Source organism: Condylura cristata, unplaced genomic scaffold (genome assembly GCF_000260355.1).
Source record: "Condylura cristata isolate star-nosed mole 26May11 unplaced genomic scaffold, ConCri1.0 scaffold00010, whole genome shotgun sequence".
NCBI lineage: Eukaryota > Metazoa > Chordata > Mammalia > Eulipotyphla > Talpidae > Condylura > Condylura cristata.
Window position 1 is genome coordinate 41933476 of NW_004567111.1, and position 24406 is coordinate 41957881.

Consider the following 24406-nt stretch of genomic DNA (forward strand, 5'->3'; position numbering starts at 1 on the left):
TCATAGAGACATCTTAGGGGGTAAAGTAAAGTGAGGGCAGAAAGAGGAAATTTCTTGTGAATCAAATGAAGGTAAGGTTCTTTGAAAAGCTTGTTAGAACGTTTAAGTGAGTTTTCTTGAAGTCTAGGTGGTAGAAAACTTGATTAGCTCTGCATAGGTGACTTGGGTGAATTTCCATATCCAAAGACTAGATAGTAGAAAGCTTGAGTGGTGATTTAGAAACTGAATAGAAGGCTATGTGAGATAGGGTGATAAGATTTGGGTTTTCCTCAGTCTTCCAGTGAGAGACTTTGCAGTAACAGCCATTTGTTTTTATTAATCAGCCAGTTGTTTAATGACTTTTGACTTGGAGAGGAATTTCTCACCCTGATGCAGTACTTGCTTGTCAGGGCCAGGTAGGGCCTTATGAGGCTGAGGCAATCCAATTGTAAGCTGAAGGTTGCTCAGAATATTTTGATATTATGATTATACAAAAAAGGGAGGTCATAACAAGTTAGCAGTGGAAATTCTGATTTTTCAGAGCTTTTCCCGATCTAACCGGAATCTGTCAGATGATAGACGTTGCATAGCTTGTGTCACAGACCAGTAGCCTTCCCAGAAGCTGTCAGACCCATACACTAGGGAGGGCAGATACACATCATTGTTCCCATTTCTGTGCCTAAAATATGTGAATATGTATTGTGCATGTAAGAGAGATGACTGTGAGTCACCAAATGAAACTGACTAATTACATTTTTAGTGATTTTATTTAAAATTAAGAAGCCTTTGAGACTTTCCCGTAGCCCTTTGAGAATCTTTCATTAAAATGGATGTTTGAGTATCTCATATTATTTAACAGTGAAATTCTAAGCAACCAAAACATACCCATTAAATTCATACTTATAGGGTCTCCTATATACATATAATACTGGAAAATCCACCTAAAAATTGAACAAGGAATTTGATAGAGCCAGAAATCTAAAAACAAAATGGCACTAATATATCCTCATATACCAGTAATCACCCTACATGTAAATGGACTATATTCATCAATCAAGAGGCATAGACTAGCCAGTTGGATCAAAAACAAAGGCTAACTTTCTCTTATTTCCAGAAGCCTCATTGGAGCTACAAGGATAAATATAGACTCAAAGTAAAAGATTGGCGAATAAAACTAAAAGCATTGGGACCCAGAAAGGGGCAAAGATAGCTATGCTTATATCAGATAAAATAGACTTCCAGCTAGAAGGTAATAAGAGACAGAGATAGATACTACCTAATTATGATGGGAACAATCTATCATGAAAGTACAGTACTCATTAATATATACCCATTGCATGAAGGAGCTTTAATATACATGTGGCAACTATTATCAAATCAAATTTGAATCAGACATTGGCAGCAAAAAATTGGTGGTTGGGGAACTTCTAACACTCCATTTCAACCAATAGACAGATCAGCCAGACAGAAAATAAATAAAGAAACAGTAGCCTTAAATGAAATTTAGAACACATGGGCATAGAAGCCTATAACTTTCAAAACTGAATCAGGAAAAAATAGAAAACCAGAACAGACCAATTACAAGCAAGGAAATTGACATATTAATTAATTATGTCTTTCAAAAAAATAAAAGCCCAGGATCAAATGCCTTCAGCTGTGATTTCTACCAAAACCACCAAAAATGAATTAATACCCATTTGTCTCAAATTCTCCCCCCAAAATTTGAGGATTTGAGGAAGAGGGAATGCTTCCAAACATATTTGTGAGACCAAGCATACCTGATACCAAAACCAGACAAGGATATTAAAAAAAAAGAAAAGAAAAGAAAATTACAGACCAGTATCCCTGATAATTATAGATGCAAAAATCCTCAATAAAATCTTAGCAGCCTGACGCCAACAATATAGTAGAAGGATCATACATCGTGATCAAGCAGAGTTTATTCCAGGGATTCTATAATGGTTCAACATACACAAATAAATGTCACTTACAATTTCAATATAAGGGAAGATTAAAAACATGATTTATCAACAGATGAATAAACATTTTTATAAGACTGAACATACACTTACGATGAAAACCCTCAAGAAATGGGAATAGAAGGGACATACTTAGTATAATAAAAGCTACACATGACAGACCCACATCTGCTAGCATAATACAAAGTGATATAAAACTGGAAATGTTTCCTTTAAGACTAGGTATAAGACAAGGATTTCTGCTATCACTTTTACTATTCAACATAGTTTTGCTCTAGTCCCAAGTAGAGAAAGTAGGCGGCAAGGGAAAGATATACAAAGAGAAAAAATTGGAAAAGAAGTAGAACAGCCATTATTTGCAGACTACAGAATAATATATATGTAGAAAAACCCTAACAACTTAACTAAAAATGCATTAGAAACAATAAATCAGACACTAAGGTAGCAGTCTACAAAGTCAATATATAAAAATCAGTGTGGTGCTAAGTGCAACTAGCACTAGAACTAGACGAGAAAGAAATCAAGAAAAAAATACCATTTACAACTGCATTGATAAGAATGAAACAATGAGAAATAAACTTAACAAAAAGGTGACAGACCTGAACAATGAAAAGTATAAGACATTGTGGAAAAAACAAAAAAGCACAAGAAATGAAAAAATAGTTCTTGTTCATGGGTTGAAAGAATTGGTTAAAACGGCCATCCTACACAAAACAACATGTAGATTCAATGTGGTTGCTATCAGTTTCCATGACACTCTTTAAAAAAATGAGTATTACTGAAATTTATATGGAACCAAAGAAAACCTATAATAACCAAAGACAAAAACCCTGACAAAAAGAACAGGGGCATTGCACTGTCAGACTTCAAAGTATACTGCACATCTGTAGCATTCAATACAGTATGGTATTTGGAATGAAAATAGACACATGACTCAATGACTCAATAAGATAGAATGGAGAGTCCAGAAATATTTCCACACTTTTATGTGCTGTTAATTTATAACAAAGGAGCTGATAGTATACACTGCAGAAAGGAATGGCATGTCAACAAATGTTTTTGGAAAACTGGATAGCCACTTGTGAAAGAATGAAACAAGATTAACTCGAGTACCTTATTCAAAATTTAAACTGAAATTGTATTAAAGAGATGGATATAAGAGTCAAAATGTAAAATACAATGAAGAAAAACTCTCCAGAATATTGATTTCATTATCTTTGGGGATTGGTCTCTAACAGCAAGAGAAGTAAAAGAGTAAACACATGGAATTACATCAAAATAAGAAGTTTCTGCTCAACAAATGAAATTATCAGTAAAACAAAGACATTCTACTGAATGAACAAAATATTGAATATCGTACATCTAACAAGAGGATGGTATCCAACATATATGAAGAACTCATGTTAACAACAACAGAAACAACCCATTAAAACTGGATAAAAGCTAAATGGACACTTCTCCAAAGAAGACAATAAGCACATTAAAAAATGCTCATCATAACTTAGAATCAAGGAAATGCAAATCTTACCCACAGTGAGATACCACCTTACAACAGAGGGAATGGCTCATATCAAAACCAGGAAGTGTTGTATGGCCGTTGGGGAAAAGGAACCCTTGGACACTGTTTTTGTGAATGTACATTGTCCAGCCCCCTATGGAAATCTCAGAATACCATATGACCCAGCAATTCTCTCCCTAGGTATCTACCTGAAGAGTGCAAAAATTTTAAAGTATATATGCATACCTATGTCTTTTGCAGCACTGTTTACATTAGCCAATTTATGGAAAAAACTTATGTACCCAAGGATAGAAGAGTAAATCAGATATATATATATATATATAAACTATATGTAGTTTTGTATTATGTATAGGTATACATACACACACATATATATATATATATATAAAATGGAATACTACTCAGATATTAAAAAGTAATGATAAACAAAATTTAAAAGTAACATAAAAATGTTGCCATTTGCAACAACATGGATGGAACTGGAGAGAGTAATGGTAACCACAATAAAGCAGGAGAAAGACAGCTACTGGTTAGTTTCACTTGTATGTAGAACATACAGAAACAGGCAAACAAAAAAGGGTTAGAAAAAATAACCAAACCAGTATCATACCCTTGAAATCTGACTGTAAAATTGAGGCACCAAAAAGGGATGGTAGTGGGTATCAGTGGGGGAGGGAGAGGACCCTGTGGAGCCTGATGGATTGTTGGGGCTTCGGTGGTAGATGTGGTATGAAAATATACACTTATAGAGGTGAATCTGTAACTCCTAAAGTAAATCAACGTTATTTATTTATACAGGGTTTTGTTTTTTAGAAACAAACATTTAGAAAAATGTTTGATTTTTATTGGTTATAAAGTTATCTGTTTTGATTGTCAGTATCTGTGAACCCTATGCCCTGTCCAGACATGCTACCAAGCTGGTTTTCAACTCCAGGATTGTAGATTGGGTGAACCCCAATAAATACCAACACAGTGCCCTTTAAGAAAGCAGTCATGAATTTTGTTGGGACTGTAAGTAATTTTTACTATTGCTCTTTAAGTTTTGGTGAAACGCTAGGGATTTCATAATAGTTAACTCAAGCAATATTATTTACTAGGTTATATAGAAAATAAATCATTCTCCTCAGTATATGTAATTTGTTTTTCTTGCCTGTTTCTAGGTCAAGTTGATTTTTAACTTTCCTTTTCTGCTTATCTGCATTTATTTATCTCTTCCTTAGAGCTTCCAAGCATGATGACCCCAAATGCCTTTTTCTTTACATAGAATAATTAATGAAAATTTAGAGACTCCTAACAAGAGACTCTGGGATTTGAATGTATATACTTTTCTATTTAGTTGGAAGTTTTGTCAAGCAAACTGCATGTTACATTAGCAGTTTACTTCCTTGCTTTCTGGTTGTTAACAAACTTTTTGGCTTGGACTGGACTATGTTAAATATTTAGCTTCATCTTTCTAGATACTTGGTTCACTTGTCAGCCAAAAGGTTATATGCCTCCGATGAAAGATAAAAGAAATTCACTTTATGGGAAACAAGCAATTTGAAATAGACCTCTTTTAGTGACCGCAGCAAGCTTTTGAGTTGGAGGTGATTCTTACTTTATGCCTGATGATGTTAGAAAGATTTCTTTCTTCCTTTCAGACTGCTGACAACCCCTGAGGTTCATAGCCAAGGATCCTGTGCCTCTCTCCTCATGAATGTTGAGGTCCATCCCTCAGGTATAACATACACAGAAGAGTCCAGGGTGCAGGCCCCAGCATGCCTGCTGCTTTGAAATAAGTCCTCGTGGAGAAACTAGATTGAGCAGAGTTTAGCAGACAGAAGCTAGATTGAGCAGAGCTTTGAGACAGAATCTGTGCTGCCCACTCAGCTTGTACCAGCTCAGGACCCTAAGAAATCAGCCTCTCTCTTCACCTGCTCAGATAGGTTTAAGAGTTCCCCTGTTGCTGTTTGACCCACCTGTCCACACTGCAGACTTGCATTAGGTTGTAGGACTGGTAGGAGAAAAGAAAGAGGGGTGGTGGGTTTGATGGGAATAGTCACATAAGGCATTTATGATTAGAAATGAGAAAGGGAACATATTAATGAAATATGGCAGTATTAACTCTTGGACCAATGAATAAATAGGAAGAGATCTCCAAATCTAAGGCTGAGTCCTCAGTTGCATTCTGTTAGCAGGCATGTGGCATAGGCTGTAAAGCAACCAAGTTTGGGTTGACAGGTCAGATAGCCCCAAAGGAGAGTAAGCATGCCCCTCAAATGTACATTTAATTTTTAAAAACCCCTGCTGTCTAATCCTCCAGGAAGTCTATAAATAACAAAAACCTTGGGATGCCATTTGATTGCCTGATGTAAACACATTTCCTTTCCTGTAAGTCTAGAAGTGCTTGCCTATCTAGAGTTCTGGAATCCCTGTCTCTTATAATAAATACGAATGCATAATAATGCTATTGGAAGAGTTTGGATTTTGCCTATTATTTCAGAGATAGAAGATTACTTTTCAATATAGTAGTTTTCCCCATCCGTCTCATGAACTAAGGGCAGAGAATTTATCAATTCTTGATGGTCAAATCCTGCTGTTCTTGCTGCCTTTTGAAACTGCCAGTCGTTTAAACTAGATGATAGCATTTTCTTCCTTCAGCAGAATAGATAACTCCCAGTTTTTCTGGTAAGCACACAGGGATTGCAAAGATAAATGAAACCCATGGATAATCCCCAGGCCTCATTTTAGTTATTATTTTGCACTCTTTCCTCATGAAATCCTTTTTTGAGTCAGCAGTGTTGAACAGATTGGAGTTTCATAGTGGCTTCTTTTCCTTAGCATTTCAGCACTGGTAGGTGGTGTGTGTGTGTGTGTGTGTGTGTGTGTGGGGTGGTGGTGGTTGTAAAGACAGCATAGGAAGGGGGGGCTGGGAGCAGAATGGGTCCATCAACTCCCACCTGACCTACAAATACAGTATGCAGGCCTCCAGTGATGCAACATTTCTGGTTTACATACTGTTGGGTAGCCAGCTGGAGTCTTCTAAAATCACACACACACACACACATGCAAATACATGTATGCATACACACAGAGACTTTCATAATTTACACGAAGGAGCTGAGGCCTCTCTTTTGCCGTTCCTCAGTTGGAATTTCTGCCTCCTCCTTATAAGGTGACACTCAGTATTTCTGATGAACAGCAGATTTTATTACAGTCTGCTTTGTTTGGTCACCAGAGTTATTAGCTGTATATACATTATATCTATTTTCTCTCAGGAATCGCTGGTGTTCCTACTAAGACCTTTCATTTAGCTTTCTTTTCCTATTGCTCCTTGTACTATGCTTTTATTGTTATGGTTGGTGCTCAGTGATTTGGATGTGTCTCAGGGTGCTGTCGGGTCCTGTGCTCACTTGGTCTCTTTCCCCTTCCTAGGGTGTGAGTCTTGTTCCAGGGAGGCTGTGGTCTGCTAAGAGGGTGGGGTGGGGGTGAGAAGAGCTACTCAAGCATTGATGAAATTAAGTTCCTATTGTCGAGTGAACTTTATTCCATTAAAAATATTTTTGGATTGCTATTGTGTGGTACCTACTCTTTTAGTTTTAACAATACAGGGGTGAACAGAGGAAGCAATTCCTGCTTTTAGATAGGATGCATTTATATAGGGTAAAAGGAGGCAGATAGTGAAAGGGTCAAGAATCAGATAACACTGGAGGGTTTTAAATAGGGTGATCTTATGTCCAGTTTACACATGCTGTTATGGCATTCTGTCTGTCTAGTTTCATACAAAAACAACACAATTGTACCTCAACCTAGGAATGAATAAGCTGGTATGTAGCATGGAGTTCTGAGTAGCCACAGAAGGGAACACCTTACTGATAAGGGAATCTCGGATGCACTGTGCTAGGTGAAAGGCGCTAGACACAAAAGGTACAGACTATAGAGTCACATTTAAATGACATTATGGAAGAGGCAAAATTGTAGCAACAGAGATAGGTCATTGGTTGCCCCTGCTGGAGTCTGGGAAGGGCTGACTGAAATAGAGGTTGGGAAATTTTTAGCTCATAGAACTGTTCTATATCTCAATTGTGGTGGTAGTGACCACAGGCTCTATCTGTTTGCCAAAATTAGCAGAACTGAATGGTAAAAAAAAAAATGTGTTTTATTACATTCAAATGATACCTTAGAGAAAAATTTGAAAAATATTTCTAAGCTAGAAATAAATGTCTGCATTTGAATGGTAAATGATCAGTATTTCTAGTTATGAAGCATTTGGGGAAATAGGAGATGGAGCAGAAAACAGGGAAATGGGATGTGGAATAAAGGTTCACAGTGTTTTCTCTTGAGGACAGTTTGTATTTATTCAGCAAGTAATGAATGGCATCTAGTTTGGGCCAGACCTTGGCAGGTAGTCTAGGCATAGCAGACTCACCAATAAATAAAACAAATCCTCTCACTAAGCTTAGTGTTCTCTATTAAAGTGTAAATGTACATACCTGTTCCCACAGTGATTCTGCCTTTAAAACAACTTGAGGAAATAAGGCTGCAATAATGGCAAGTATTTAGCAGTTTTCTAGAGTATTATTTTAAAAAGCAAAATCCAGAGTTGGGCCATAGGAGGATTAGCTAGTAGATTATGGTAAAGTGACCATTAAAAATGATGAAGTATTATGTACATTTACTTATGTGTCCATAACATGTAAAGTGAAAAATTTGAGCCATAGAACTCATGTCCTAACTGAAAAATAAATGTGGCTTACACTACACATACAAATCCATTTCTTGGGATGGAAATAGGGAACTTTGGTACATTTTTATTACTTTTATCTACGAAGATGATCTCTTTTATAATTGGCAGTGTGAATATTTGTATTTTGAAAAAGATCATTAAAATAAAAAAATAAGCAGTAAACATAATAGGCAAAGAATTATTACACCTTAGATTTTCTGGCTGAAATTCTGTCCTGGATTTATACTTTTAAAGAGGTAAACAAATTTATTTTTGCTGGCAAATGCAAATGAGACCCCGCTTTTTAAAAAGGGAATACAGCACATCTCTATTGATTAAATTTAAATCACATTGGGTTAATCTGTGAAAAAGCAAATTAACCCTTTTCTAGGCCCTCTATAAATGGGAAAGTAACAAGTTTTCATTTATGTAATTCTTCTTTCTTTAAGTAGCATAAATAGTAACGTATTACTGTCTAAAAATATAAAAAGATAGTATTTTTAATAAAAGTCCTGGTTATATGTTAGAATAAAACGAGCTGTTCTACTCTTGTTACATATGTGGGTAAGGAAAGGAAAATAGACTCCAGAGAGCTGTCTTATTTTACATTATTTGGCATGACATCACAGAATTCAGCACCATAGATAGCTACAGAGCCCCTGATCATACATTTACCATCTCCTAACCAATAATTCAACTTTTAACCATAATGTGGTGGCACTGATCTTATAAAGTTAATTAGCCTGCAGGGTACCATTTTAGACTACCTAAAATTATGCCTATTGAGAATAAACTATACAATATTTTGAAATTAGACTAAGAGCTTGGTGATTCCTAATTACAGTTGCAAAAAATACAGCAGAATAAGATTACTATGAAACATTCTAAAGCAGATGAGCACATTGACTTATATGTAAATATTTGCATGCAACGTCATATAAAGTGTGGTGGAGTATTATGGACTCCAAATATATGCTCAGCAAAAAGTCAACTAAAATCGAAAACTGGGATTTTGTGCATTAACATTATACTTGCCTTTAAATTTGGGGTTTATAGCCTATACATTTTTTCTGTATGCTGAGGTTCTGAAGATTAATTTATTGCATAGTAGAAGAAGTAGAGGAACTTGTTAGGAAAAAAAGTCAGATGGAATTGCATTTACATTAGAAGACATAACACTTGAATATTTATATGACAATTCACAACTGGTAAAGCATTACACAGCAGGCCTCACAGCTAAGGAAGACTGCACAACAGTATGTTTCAATCTTTTAAATCAATGACTTTTAATAACATAAATATTCTACAAACTTCATTTTGTTCATTATCTTAATAAATCCAATATTATCTTCTGAATAAAATTAATATACTTAAAAATTTCTAAATAAAAAACAACAGATATAAATTAAACCGTCATAATCAGAATTACTTTTCCATATCGTCTCCCCTGGATATTCTGGAGTAGCCATGTTGAGGTAAGGGTGGGTGGATTCCTAACAGGTCACCAACTTGGGAAGGGTAGCCTTACAATTTTCCTAAAGTAAAAGAATGGGAAAAAGAATAGGACCCTTGCTGTATTGGTGTAAACATTTGCCCTTTTGAGTTCAAGCTGGAATGAACTGGTTTCACTCGAGTGCCTGCATGTGTAAAATGCTATTCTATCCCTGCATGGGAAACAGGAGTGTCTAGTGAACTTGGAGTTTAATAAATGCAATGAGATAATGCTATTATATTAAAAAGAAAAACTTTGCAATAATAAAATAAAGTTTATATAAGAAGTATAATAAAGAAAATTTGTAGTATGACAGTGCTAAAAGAAAGATCTAGGGATATAGGCCATAGATAATGTCTAGTTCCTTTTCTTCGTTTTGTGGGGAGAATAGAAGAGAAAATTTGGAAAGTCTTCAAGAGGGAGATTTTCTTTGAACTCAGAAAGTAGAGTTACTAGCTAGAGAGGACTATTTTATGGGACAGGTATATTTTAAATAGAAGGGTAAGGAGGATTCAGTTTGGAAACATGTGGGCCTAGCACTTGTCAAACCTTGGATACTGAGCTGAGAACTCTGACGTTAAACTGTCGTTCAACCAGGTTAACTAATGGTCCCATTAGTGGATGCATAGAGATGATAGCTCTCCTGAATTTTTCTTTATCTGAAAATGCCTTTCACGCTGTTTTGGGCAGAACAAACATGGTAACAGGAAATTGAAGTGCAGGAAGGATGAAGAAATTGTATACGAGCCCCTAGATGCTATCAGTTAGCTTAATGATTCAAAAATGTATATGCATTCAACTGAAAAAATTCTAGATGAGATGGCCAAACCATTACCAGAGGTTGTGAGTTGGGGAGAGCTGAAGAGAAGCTTGATGGTGAGAGGTGGAAGGGATGTGCTTCTTTTAGCAAAGAGGTTTAGAGCTCAAACTACATGCAAGGAACCTGATGCTGAACCCAGCTGCATTTTAGAATGTTTTGATAACTGGCAAGTTATGACTGTTGCGAAAAACAAATAGTGGTCTTTAGGAGGATGTTGCAAAGTACATAGAACAGGTCATGGTAGAACAAATTCCTTTTCTTTCTTCACTTTCTTGTGGATGGGAGGTGATGTTCTAATTACTTCAGTAACATGTTTGACAAGGTTTCTTCGTTCATGTTCTGTGGACAAGACCTGTGCAGTGAGCAGAGGAGCTCCTGTGAGCATGTGCCAAGAAGTGCTGATGAGCAGATGATGACCATCATGAACTTGCTTCCCTCTGGTACCAGTCCAGTGCTCTGTTCTGCTGACATTGGTATCAGTGCAAGTGGGCTTACCTCTTCACAGGTGCTGTGAAAATATAATAGATTGCAAATATTTTGGATGAAAACTTAAAGGTTGGCCTAGGATATACTAAAAAGAGTGGAGCAATAGACTAGACCAGCAAGATGAAATCCAAGTTGTGTATTATTTTGGTCCTACATCCTGCCTATGTATGCCAAAGATCAGTTACAGATTTCTAGGCTTGAATCATTGTTGTTTAAGAGAAACCCATATGGCACTTTGGCACTTTAATCGATGCTATAGAATTTACGGGGTGCTGTATATGCCCATGAAGAGATCACTGTTTTAGATTGTGTGGGAAGAGGTGTAATTAAGAGAATGGAACTCCTGCTTGCCTCTGGCTTTGGATGGTGGACCTGGGACAGGAGTATTGTGTTCATTTCTAAACGACTGTTTCAGAGGAGGAACTTCAGGCTCCCCGATGGGGCTGCTTAGATAGTGGGAGTTTTCAAAAACTGCTCCAACAGTTGGGGAAATCTGAGTTCTTTAATAGGAGAATAAGACTAGGGAAGAAGGGAGCATTATCGATCTTTACAGCTATCTAAAGGGCTTTCCTCTGTGGAGAGGTGTGGAGGACAACCCAGAGATTTCCTGACAGTTTCCATTCTAACACTAGAGGGAACTACTTGGAAGTCTAGTAAACATCAGATAGGTTAGAACCTAGAAAATATTTGCATTTCCTTTGAACTTAGTTCTTAATGGATTTTTCGCCAAGACAAATTACCACTTAACTCATAGGTGATCACTGGCACCTTTTCATAGACATGAATGTGAAACACATGAAAGTTACCTTGCTCACTCTGGAAAATGTGGCAGTTGACATATTTGCATTTTTCATTTAATCACATTCTCCTGAGTTATGAGGCAGACTTTTAAAGATCATGTTTATATTTGGGAACAAATGTTTATCTTATCAGAATACCTGGATTGAAATGTAGATTGAGAAGAAAACTTGCTTGTATTGCCTCTGTAACTTACTTCTAGCAGTGCTAAGTTCAGGGGGAGATGTGAAGTAGGCAGGAGGGAAAGGAAGCAGGAAATGTTGCCTTCTGTAATTAAAGAAGTTTTTCCCATTTTCTTTTCCTGTCTTGTGCAGCTTTCTCTTCTATTTTGATTTCTGGTTTTGCTTTCCCAGTCCTACCCTTGAAATAATGCCTTTTCTTTTTATTCTTAATGTGTAATCTGTACAATTTCACCAATAGACAGCTTTTTTCTTTACAGCCTCTATGCATAGTTTTACAAAACTTCTTCTCTCTTTTCTTGCTCTGCCACTACTTAACGGCATTACTGTGGACTGTTTCGTTCTATGATTTCATGTCTTTACCTGGAGCAAGAGTAATCTGTACAATTTCACCAATAGACAGCTTTTTTCTTTACAGCCTCTATGCATAGTTTTACAAAACTTATCTCTTTTCTTGCTCTGCCACTACTTAACGGCATTACTGTGGACTGTTTCGTTCTATGATTTCATGTCTTTACCTGGAGCAAGAACAATAATCAAGGTGATGTTAAAATTTATACCTGGAGGCTATTACAAATTTTAAATAACTAAAATTAAAATTAAATTTTACATTAAATGAATTATGATTTAAAAAGTAAAATTTACAAATAAGTAAAAGTGCTAAGAGTAATACTTCTCCCCTAAAAGGATTTTTTTCTGGCTTTCTGTCCCCATTACCAATGAGTGGCATTTATTGTTCATTGAAAGAGGCCCAACAAGCTATTATGTAATTCTTTAAAAATTAGAATGCAGCCCCTCCCTGGTGGCGCAGCGGGTTAAAGCACTGCACTGGGAAGCCAAAGCCACTTTAGCATGAGTTCGATTCCCGCCTGCCCCGGAGGAGACCACATGGCGTGGCAGACTTCTCCTGGCCCGCCCGCTGCTCCCCTCAGCAGTGTACTTCGTCGATCTGCCTGTTCTGTTCCCCACTCTTGTCTCTGGTGAAGCCTCTCACCGCCCCTGAGCCTCTGGCCTGTACCCCAGTTCTGTATGCACAAATAAATAAGTCTTTAAAAAAAATTAGAATGCAACTCTTTCTAGCAAGACATTAATTTTACAACTATTTGCTACTCTACAGAGTGTGGATTATGGATTGTGGTCTCTGATGCTCTGGTTTTGTTCATCACTACTAAGAATTTATTTATCTATTCTAGCCTTCACAGGTGAAACCAAAAAGATCTCTTGTCTTTAGGCTCATAATTTGGTCCCCAGAGTTCTAGAGATACTCACTTTCTATGGATGACTCATATTTGTGGAATTTCTTGCTTTCCTTGACTTTCTGGGATATCTGTTTCTCTACCCAAAGATGACTGTCTTATTGATTTGCCTACCTTTTTTTTTTTTCCATTTGTGCCAAGAGGACATATATACCTTCAAGAAAAGCACTTTTACAATTGAATAAGGAAATAAATATGGATTTATCGAGAATGTCTCAGGGTCCTGACCCAGAGATGCAAGGCCAGGATCAGAGTATCAACACTAGGTTTGAGCAGTGTGTGGGATGGCTGGACCAGAGGATTCCACTGGCTTGCTGAACAGAGAGAAGTGTGGTATTGTTACATGCTGTGTGTGTGTATCTTTTTTTTGGTTAATGACTTATTTATTTATGCACACAGAACTGGGGTACTGGCCAGAGATGCAGGGGTAGTGAGAGGATCCACCAGAGACAGAGTGGGGAGTAGAAAAGGCAAATCAACGAAGTACACTGCTGCGGGAAGCATTGGGTGAGACCATTGAGTGGTGTGCCAGGCCCTGTGGGTCACCTCCATGGCCGGCATTGAACTTGCACTGAAGCGGCTATGGCTTGCTTCCATTGCTGCACTTTAACCCGTTGCACCACCACAACATTTCATTCAGTGCCTACCACATCTGAAGGTTTATTTAAGTAAAAACAGGGCATTATAAAGTTCTTAAAGGGACCTGAACTATTCTAGTCAGTCAGGAGGGCTCCATGGAAAAGGGGTGCAATCTGAAAATGGCAAAGGAGTTATTTGGGTGAGCTTGGGAGGAGATTCCACATTCCGTGCAGATGGAAGAACATGTGTGAAGGTCCTGATTGATACAAGGAGGAAGAAACATGGGAATGTGAAGAATGAGGACAGTGTGGCTGCAACCTCGAGAGTAAGAGGGCGAATGGTGAAAGTGAGGTTAGAAAAGTGTGTGGGGGAGGAGGGGGGGCAGGCTCATGTGGCCTTGCATGCCAGACAAGAATTTTCTCCAAAATTTAAACCTATCCACAAGTTGCAGGTGTTATGCAGCGAATCACATGGATTTTCAAACTGTTAACATTTTCTAATAGTGTGTTATTTATCTTTCACAAACAAGGATATGTGCACACATGTACACACATTTTTCTCTTTGTTGAACCACTTGAGTAAATTACTGACTATGTCATGTCTAAAGCTTGTATTTTCAAGGACAAAGGTTATTTCCAATATAACCACTATACCTTGGTTTATCAAGAAAGTGAGCACTGGCCCTCCCTGATGGCGCAGTGGGTTAAAGCACTGCACTGAGAAGCTAAAGCCACTTCTGCATGAGTTCGATTCCCGCTTGCCCCGGAGGTGACCACATGGCGTGGCAGACCTCTCCTGGCCGGCCCGCTGCTCCCCTCAGCAGTGTACTTCGTCAATCTGCCTGTTCTGTGCTCCCTCTGTCTCTGGTGAAGCCTCTCGCCACCCCTGAGCCTCTGACCTGTACCCCAGTTCTGTATGCACAAATAAATAAATCTTTTTAAAAAAAAGAAAGTGAGCAGTGATAAAACTCTTTTGACTAATATACAGTTTGTATTTAAATCTCTAGTGGTACCCATAATATGTTTTGTTAACTTTTTTTTTTAAAGATTTATTTATTTATTCATAGAGAACTGGGGTACAGGCCAGAGACGCGGAGGGTGAGAGGATTCACCAGAGACAGAGCAGGGAGCAGAACAGGCAGATCAATGAAGTACACTGCTGAGGGGAGCAGCGGGCGGGCCAGGAGAGGTCTGCCACGCCATGTGGACTCCTCCGGGGCAGGCGGGAATCGAACTCATGCGGAAGTGGCTTTAGCTTCTCAGTGCAGTGCTTTAACCCACTGCGCCACCAGGGAGGGCCTGTTTTTGTTAACTTTTAAAAGATCCAAAATCGAATCAAAAATCATGCACTGCACGCAGATACCTGTTTGAAGGACATATTTATGCCAGCTGTTTTATAAAATGTCCATCAGTTTAAATTTGACTGGTTATTTCTTTGGTGTTAAATTTAGGTTGGACATTTATAGATGACTTGAGGCCCTGACAAACAGCTAACATCAGGAGCATGTGATGTGATATAGTTTCCATCATTATGATGGTAAATTTAGTCACTTGGTTAAGATGATATTCTCCACAGTTCTTGATTCTAAAGATAAAATGTTCCTTTTGTAAGAAATAAAGTAGTCTGGAAAAAAGGTAATCTAAGATTGTGTAAGTATTCTATCCCCCACTCAATGGTTTTTAGCAACCATCTTCCAAGGTAATTGTTACTATAATGATTGCAAAACGGTGATTTTTCTTACTGTATAGTTTCTTCTATATAAGTTGGTATTCTATGAAGAAGAACCTGCATTTCTCCTTTTCTCTTTTTAATCACCATCAGTATAATTCTTATGGATGTCTAAAATTTAAGTGTAAGATTTAATGTGTATTTATAATACATCTATAACACTAATCATTTTGATGTTTCTGTTTTCTCATATTTGATCAGCAAGAACTAAGATTTTTCACAAATATCTGGATTAAGTGAATAAAGTAATTGTATAAAATTTGTAAATAAATCTGCGTGTACCATGCTGTTTTCTCCTGATAACCTATATTTGTTTATCTAACATTTCTGTATTTTTATTTTTTCCTAGATCTCATGTACTAATCGGCTCTCATTCATCAGGGACCTAACAAATAAGTCATCTTGCCGTTTATCGAGACAATGCTTGAGTTTAAAACCATTCTGGAAATGATCAAAGCAGTATCACAATGTGACACTGTCAGGAGACAGCAGGCAGCTTGAGAATTGTTTATTAATCAAACAGCAACTTGAAAGAAGCCCCTTTCCATTACATAAACTGCATGGCCAGCAGCCTCCATTAGAGGGTTGAAAATGAGTGTCCCAGTGGCTCCAAAGAAATCATGTTACACTCAGTTGCGGGATAACAGAAATGGAGCAAAAAATAATAATGAGAGTATCCTAAGTCTAGGCGATACAAATGCCAATCAAATCATGTTGGAGGTCAGTTCTTCTCATTATGACTCTGAGACATGTGACCTGACAGATGAAATTGGAAATGCAAATTCAAGCAAGCCAGAAAATAGTACTCTTTTCAATAAGGGATTTCATCAACCTCAGGACTTTGGAAAAAGATCTCAGCCTGGCTCCACTGGCTTGAAAGATTTTAAATTTTCTTTGACTGTTCATAAAGAGCTAGATGAAGAGCACACAATGGAGAGAGGTACAGACATCTCACAGACCTCACAGAGTATAGAGGGGCCATACCTGTCCAGTGGGAGGAATGTTATGGGTGAGGCCAGTCCAGAAGTTTTGGTGAAAAGAGATGCTGAACTTCCCCGGCATGTTCCCAAGGATAAACTGGCAAAGACTCTTGACAATGAAGAATTGAGAAGGCATTCTTTGGAGAGAGCTGGCAGCTCTGCTGGTATGGGGGATATACTCATGAGGGAACACGTTGGGAGCCTGACATGGCAGCTTTCACAGCCTGTACTTCTGCACTTCCCGGAAACTCCTCGCCATGTGCCAGGTGGTGAGGAGGGACTTCAAAAGACACTGACAGTCCATTCTGTAGGGGCAGGTTTTCCTCCACTTGACAGTACCTCAGAGGGAAAGAGTGTATGTCATCCTATACCATCTACCTCAGAAACCAAGGAGTCCACCCCCTTAGAAGACCAGATGAAGGAGGGGCGTGGGCTGAAAGTTGGCAGAGAGAGCACATCACATTCTTCCCATCCAGAGCCTGCTCTGAATTCAGGCTTTGAGGAAGGCCTGAATAAGCCAGAAGCACATTTAGGTCAGGGAAAGGGAGAGCTGACATTTGCTCAACCAAGGACCATGCAGGGATTGAAGTCAGCCCAGGCAGAGTGTCTGGGATGTCCTAAGGAAGAGAGTATAATACCCCTAAAGAGAGAAGAACCATGTGGGGAACCACACCGTGAGGTCACCACTGGGGCACTTAGCAGTCTGTCACTCAGTGGTCTCCACCTTGGTGTGGGAAGAGGCAGGTGTGAGCAAGAGAAGCTAACAGTCAATGTAGGTGAAGAGGGTTCTCTTCACAGCACCCCAAGACAAGGCCCTGCTGCCTTCAGGCATGATGATAACCAACCCACTGGCAAAATTTCACCAAGTGCAGCTGGGAAATTGGATGAAAAGTCACCCAGCAGCATTTCCCCAGGTAATGGTCATGTAGATTTTATTCCTAATGAGCCTGCTGATAGCAGACCCTTGGGTGCTGGTGAGGAGAGAGACGACATGGACAATGCTATGTTCCCCCCCCCAGATCCTTCTGTTGGAGAAAGCAAAATTGGGGTCTCAAAGCACCTTGACCCTCAAAGCAGCAGCTCAGAAGCAGGGGAAAACAAAGAGATTACTCCAACTGTTGGTGAAAATAGGAACCTTCTCGAAAACACAACTAAGACTGAAAGCACTCCAGAGAGAACAGCTTCCCTTCTCAGTGTCCCAGCACTCCTTCACCCAGAGACAACTGTGAATGTGACCCTACAGCCTACACTTCCCAGTAGCAGCTTCCAGGACTTTGGTGTGTTGGGTGTGAACACAGGATCATCCTCTGTTTCTTCACCTTCCACCGACACCACGCGGTTGATGAACACTTGCCCAAAAGTGCCTGACAAGAACACCTGTCAAAGTGGGATCCCTAAGTCTGTCTTTCCACATTCCGAGGACACACCTTCCTCACAGCAGGGAATAGAGAACCATCAGGTTGAAAAAACAGAAGAAAGGACAGAACCCAAGTCTATTGTTATGCCCAAACCCAAGCATGTGAGACCCAAGATCATCACCTACATCAGGAGGAACCCTCAGGCCCTAAGTCAGGTGGACACTTCACTGGTTCCAGTGGGTCTCCCTTATGCCCCACCCACATGTAGCATGCCACTTCCCAAAGAGGAGAAGGCAGCCAGTGGCGATCTGAAGCCATCTACCAGCCTCTACGAGAAGTACAAGCCAGACCTCCAGAAGCCTAGGGTCTTCAGCTCTGGGTTGATGGTGTCTGGAATCAAACCCCCGGGACACCATTTCAGTCAAATGAGTGAAAAGTTCTTGCAGGAGGTAAGAGAACATCATTCTGATACAATCTCTAAGTTGAGTGTCCTAAAGCTGTTTTTTTTTTTTTTATGTATTTCAATGAGCTGTTGAACACAGAATATTCTCTTGAAGCATATTGCTTTGATGGATACACTTAAAAAAATGGATGTTTTTAACTAGAGGAGCCTGTATAAATTATTAACGGGAAGAGTTTGATGACAAAGTAAGATGTATCTACATCTAAGGAGACTCTTGAAAGTAGATAATTCTGCATTTAAACTGATTTCCAGGTTTAAATAAATGAGCATAATTCTATGTAGCTTACCAATTTGAAGAAGCAAATTTATTTTGGATTTATAATGGGAGAAAAATTGCAAAATAAATGTGTTCTTCAAATTAGTCAGATTTTACCCTCTAGTGGTGTGTGTGGGTGATACTTCCCTTGTGGGAAAATCTAATATTTATACACATGGGCTCTTTTGTTTTAAGTCAAAATAGTAACTATAACTAACATTTAGTTGCATCAGGACCACAGTAGTTTTGGGGGGGTTGGTATTATAGTTTTTGTCATTGTATAGATGAGACACAGATGTGGAGAAATCTGTGTCACCCATCTAAGGCTACAGAACAAGGATAGTGTTGAGATTCTCCCCTAGACCCGCCCAGTTTCCTTGCTGTGCTGTCCCTGCCAGTACTTGGGTGCTAAAATGAGTCATCCTTCCAGACCTCAGAAAGATATGTTTTCTCATGCCAGCCAGAATGATTAGTTTATGAGAAGACTGGGCGGGACATTCCTCTCCATAACACTCTCCAAGTTTGCCAGGCCTCTCACAGCATTGACTAGGGCCTGTAGTCGGTATAGAATGGCTCATACTTCAGGATATGCTCAGTCTGGCTTCAATCTCTCTCTGACTAACTCTGTCTTTCCTTACCTTCTATCTTTCCATACCCCTGGGCCTTTGCACATTCCTGCACTTGGAATGTTCTTAGATATCTATATGCCTTTCTCTTTCACTTTCACTAGATCTCTGTTGGAAAGCTTGGAAAGGTTGTCTCACCTTCCATTTTGAACACCGTTCTCTAGTTTATTTCTTTTTAGCATTTATCTCCACCTGCCATATATAATGTTTTTTGTTTGTTTGCTTGTTTGGCTTTGGTACATTAATTAGAACCTAAGTTTCTTGAGAATAGGTGCTTTTCCCAAGAGCTTGGAAATGTGTTCCCAAATGTGCTTGGAATACACATTTGTTTAAAACAAACAAAAAAAAATGCTGATAAATGAGGGGAGGAGAGATACACCTTGGAGCAAGAGGAAGCCAGCAAAGTCAGGTGCTAACCTACTAAAAATCAACCAAGGATTAAGAGCCTACACCCAGGCCATGGAGGGTGACTGAGAACATCAGACAGTCCTTGTGTATAGCATTGATCTGAAGTGAGGACTGTATGCTTGAGCCAGTGATTCCTGGACATAGGTAATTACAGCTTGAGCCTGTCAGGAAGGTTTTAAAGGAACTTGATGTGAATGAGAAGAGGTCCATTTGTGGCCTGGGATATAAGAGAAGCTCCTCTCCACAACTGACTTCTGAGTTATTCCCACCAACTGTCCCGTCTCTGCCTGTGGCTACTGCTGAATTAATATTCATATAAGGCACATATACCTCTAGTCATAGTGTAAGCACCTGGGCCTTAGCAGCAGTGCTTCAGGGGAAGACTTAGTGAGTGAAAGCCTTTTGGAGACCCTGGTCATGGCTCTGCTCCAAAGCACCTTCCAGCTGCCGCAGCCACCGGGAAGAATTGAGGGAGGTCCATCAGCAAGGCAAGCAGTCTAATACACATAGCACCTAGACCCTAGAAACACACAGCCCTCATTCACCTTTGATTGCATTTTGGTGACTGCAGTCTGAGCTTATAACTCCTGGGTCACTCTGCTCCAGCCTGAAACCCTGGGAAAACTCCTAGGTGAAAGAATCTGCAAACCAAAATTAGCCTGAAGCTGTTGGGAAGCCCTGAGTGGCCTAGGAGACGGGGTTATGAAGTTCCTCCCTTTGGGCACCTGTAGCCCCTCAGGAGTCTAGAACTGTTGGTGCCATCTAACAGAAACCTGCTGCCCAGGTTCCTACCCTCTATTGGTATGAGAGCTTTAGGCATCTAATGAGACACACAGATATCAGTTTATATAGGAACAAGGTGTCCCAAGACACTGGGCAAACAACCTAAGATTATATTCACAGGCTGTATATAATCTTAATATAAGGTAAACACATCGAGTTAAGGAAAAAAAGCTGTTTAACTCAACCGATAAAAGCTAAAAATGAAGAGGCAGAGGAATAAACCATAGAAAAACAACAACAAAAATAAAACACAGGAAATATCTAGGTTCAGCAGGACTAGGTAACTTACCTAAAGAGGAGTTAAAAACACATCCCAGCTTGCTTATTGAAATAAGGAAAACAACTGATGAACAAAATGAGAATAATAAGCATGGAGAAAATATACAAGAGTTTCAAGTGGAAATAATGGACTTAGAAGAATTCTACAGTTGAACTGAGAAATATATCATAGGGTTTAAACACTAGACAAGAAAGAGCAGCTGGTATAATTAGTGAACTTGAAGGTAGAGTAGTGGAAATCACACAAAAAGAGCAGCAAACAGAAAAAATTAGAAGGAATGGAAACTGTCAGATCCCTGTGGGACAATACAAAAAGAAACAATATTCACACCATAGGGGTTCCAGAAAGAGAGAAGAGAGTGAAAAGGGTAGAAACTATATGTAAAAAAAATACTAGCTGAGAATCTTTTTTAATTTGGGAAGGAAACAATACATCCTGATGCAAGAAACCCAGAGTTCCAAACAGAATAAATCTAAGCAGTTATTCACCAAATCATATAATTAAACTGTTAAAAATTGAGAAAGAAAGAATACTCAAAACATCCAGAGAAAGTGATATATATCTAAAGGAACTCCTGTAAGACTTTCATGAATTTCTTGAGGACCAAAAAGGAATAATTCTGAGTGTCTCAGTCACTATCTGGAATGTTTTCTTCCATAAGACTGTTTCTTCATATAATAAATAGAGAAGAGAAGCCTCAGGTATTGGATGGGTCTAATTTCACATTAATCAAAGTATAAGCTGACTCTTGACCTTTGCTTCTATAGCTGCAACCCCATGTGACTCAGGGAGAACCCTGCCTATGCTCAGACTCCAAAAGCTGGCTGGTGTGCCCCCAGACTTGCCACTATACACCTTAACTGGTCTCCAGGGAAAGAAGTTATCTATTTAATAAAAGGGGAAAGTTTTAATAAAAATTCAGATCAGCTTTGGACTCTTCCATCATTATTGACAAATTCCTGATGGTTAATTAATGTAGATAAAAATAGTAGAGTAAGTGTTCTTCTGAGAAAGGGAGTTTTCTTGGATGGCATGAATAACATAGGTATTGAGAGCTTCCAGAAGTAGCTTTGAAAGTCATCTTGGATTTAGGCCATTAAAGTATACTTACTTGTTTAAACTGTTTTCTGCCCTTGAATAGCATGAGGTTTCTGGGACACATCCTCTTACTGAATCCTTGGGGGAACAATCAATTTTTTGTGTAGGGAGGCATAAAGAAGGGGTCAAGAGAGAGGGATGGTGGTGCTTGCAACATGTAGATGTGTGAGTAGGGCTGGTCTCCTACTCCCTGGTACCATATTTTGAAGGACATTGTGTAACTCAGGTTCCTCCAGAGAAACAGAACACACTGCAGGTGTATGTGTGCATGTGTGCATACACATCAATAGTCAACTGATCAGCCAGCCAATCAAATAAAACATTGTCTTACACAACTGTAGCGATTGGTATGTCCAAATCTGCAGGTGGGGTAAATGGCCAGAGACCGAGGGAAGATCTGATGCTACAGAAGTCATTTATTGTAAGATTTTTCTCTCCCTTAAGGGAGGTCAGTCTTTTTTGATTAAAGCCTTCAAATGGGTGAGACCCATTTATATTATGACTAGTATGTTTTATTCAAGGTCTACTGATGAAAAGTTGATCTCATCTAAACATTGCTGTCACATGAACATCTAGAATAGCCTTTACCAAATTCTGGGTTCCTTGGCCTAGTCAAGTTTACAAATAAATTCAACACCTCAAACACTCCCCTGCCAGCAACTGTCCCAAAATCTTCTCGGTGAACTCTCAGTAATTATTCTATGTCTCCTGAACCCATTGCCCCTTTGAACAGACCATGGAGTAACAACCCAGTAAGGACTTACTTGTTTGTGTGTGTTGATCAATTTTAGGGTTTGTTTGAAATTATAGGGAATTTTTTTTTTGTTTGCTCTTAAAACTATTTCTTGAAGACTATTTCATTAAGAAGGTAGAAACAATATTGGGCACTGTTAATCTCTCTATGTTTATGTACTGGAACATCTTGTCTTCTGTCAATAAAGATGAAAGGAAATAGTATGAAGCTTTTTGTAGAATCCCTGTTTTACTCAAAATGTCTAGATCAGGTGCCTGAGGCATATTTTTCACCTTTTAAGAGTCTGTTATCTAACCAGAAACAAATTACCTCCCAAAATGACAGATTGGAGTTACTGGAATCATTAAGTCATTTTTGAGTGATGGCATGATGAGGTTTGATACTATCCAGTTGGAAAGAACGGAGGAGTTACTGAGATCAGCGTATTGCCATCCTAAAATCCTGACAGATATAGGCTAGAAATGAATCGTTTCTTTATAAGAACACTGCTAAAAGCAATGACACCAAGTATTTCAAAACTAAAATGAAAAAAAGAGGAATTATGATTATAATAGAAAAGCCAAAGATAGATAGTGAGAGAGTAAGTAGAGAATTGTAAAAATTTTATCAGAGAAGATGTGGAATGTTCTTTCACGGGAATGTAATTTGCTGTGGTCTGAGTATAATCTATCTACTATAGTAATCATGCATATTTTACAATGTAATTATGATAAAATTTTAAAGGCTTAATCTTTTGTTCCAATAATGTTAATTTAAGGAGAACTTGATATCTGTTTCAACATTCAAAGAGTATCAAATTAAGGTTTTATCTCTTCAATAGCTTGGATCAAAGCTTAATAGCCTCTGTTAAAGAATATTGTTAAATGCTGTGATTCCTGCATAGATAAATTCAACATGTAAAATGTATTGTGACTTAGATCAGAGTTAATTAACAGATGTATCTTTCATACACAGATTTTGGCATTTTTTAATTTAAAGGAAATAGATTATTTAGTTGTTTTACTATTTCTTTTTTAGTAGGAAGAAATATTGATAATCTGAACAGGCTTTGTAAGTTCAAAACTGCAGATATAAAAGGTAGCTATTGTTGAACTCTAGTCCAAACTGTTATTACAGGAAAAAGTAAGAGGGAAATTATATTATTAAATTTCAGAAAGAATGGAAACATGATTCCTTTATTTAATATTTATTGACTCATTCTCTGTATTAAATACGGCTCTAGGGGCTGTCAATTCAACAGTCAACAAGAGCTTGTCCCAGAATTCAATTTTTGTTTCAAGATGTGTTTATTTATGCATATAGTACTGGGGTACAGGCCAGAGTTGCAGGGTCAGTGAGAGGATTCACCATAGCCAGAGTGGGGAGCAGAATAAGCAGATCGAGGAAGTACAGTGCTGAGGGAAGCATTTGGTGAGACAGGAGAGGTCTGCTGCGCCATGTGGATCATCTCCCAGGTGGGGAATGAACTCACACCGAAGTGCCATACCCAGCTTCGGATGCTGCACATTAAACCACTGTGCCACTAGGGAGGTCCTGAGAATTCAATTTTAGTGAAGCTTGCACAAGTATTCCCAGTAGCACCATCTAACCAGAGAAGACAATTAGAAGGCATGATTTGCTGTCTTTCGTTTTTATTTTAAAAATTTATTTATTTATGCATTCAATACCTGGGGTACAGGCCAGAGGTGCAGAGGGTGAGCAGATTCACCAGAGACAGAGTGGGGAGCAGAACAGGCAGATCGACTGAAATACACTGCTGAGGGGAGCAGAGAACAGGACAGGAGAGGTCTGCTGCACCATGTGGGTCACCTCCCTGGCTGGGGATGGAACTTGTGCTGCAGTGGCTGTGGATAGCTTCACAGAACTTTGCTTTAACTCCA

General features: G+C 38.7%; 1 protein-coding gene across 2 annotated transcripts in view; it reads left to right on the forward strand.

The window, feature by feature from the left end:
- The window catches only part of MTUS2 (microtubule associated tumor suppressor candidate 2), a 417304-nt gene that overhangs the window by 115315 nt on the left and 277583 nt on the right, over positions 1-24406 (forward strand). For both annotated transcript variants that reach the window (XM_004680175.2, XM_012723287.1), the window contains exon 2: positions 15870-18307. In XM_004680175.2, coding sequence (XP_004680232.1) covers positions 16112-18307 — 2196 coding nt within the window. In that variant the 5' untranslated portion in view covers positions 15870-16111. The remainder of the gene's footprint in view (positions 1-15869; positions 18308-24406) is intronic.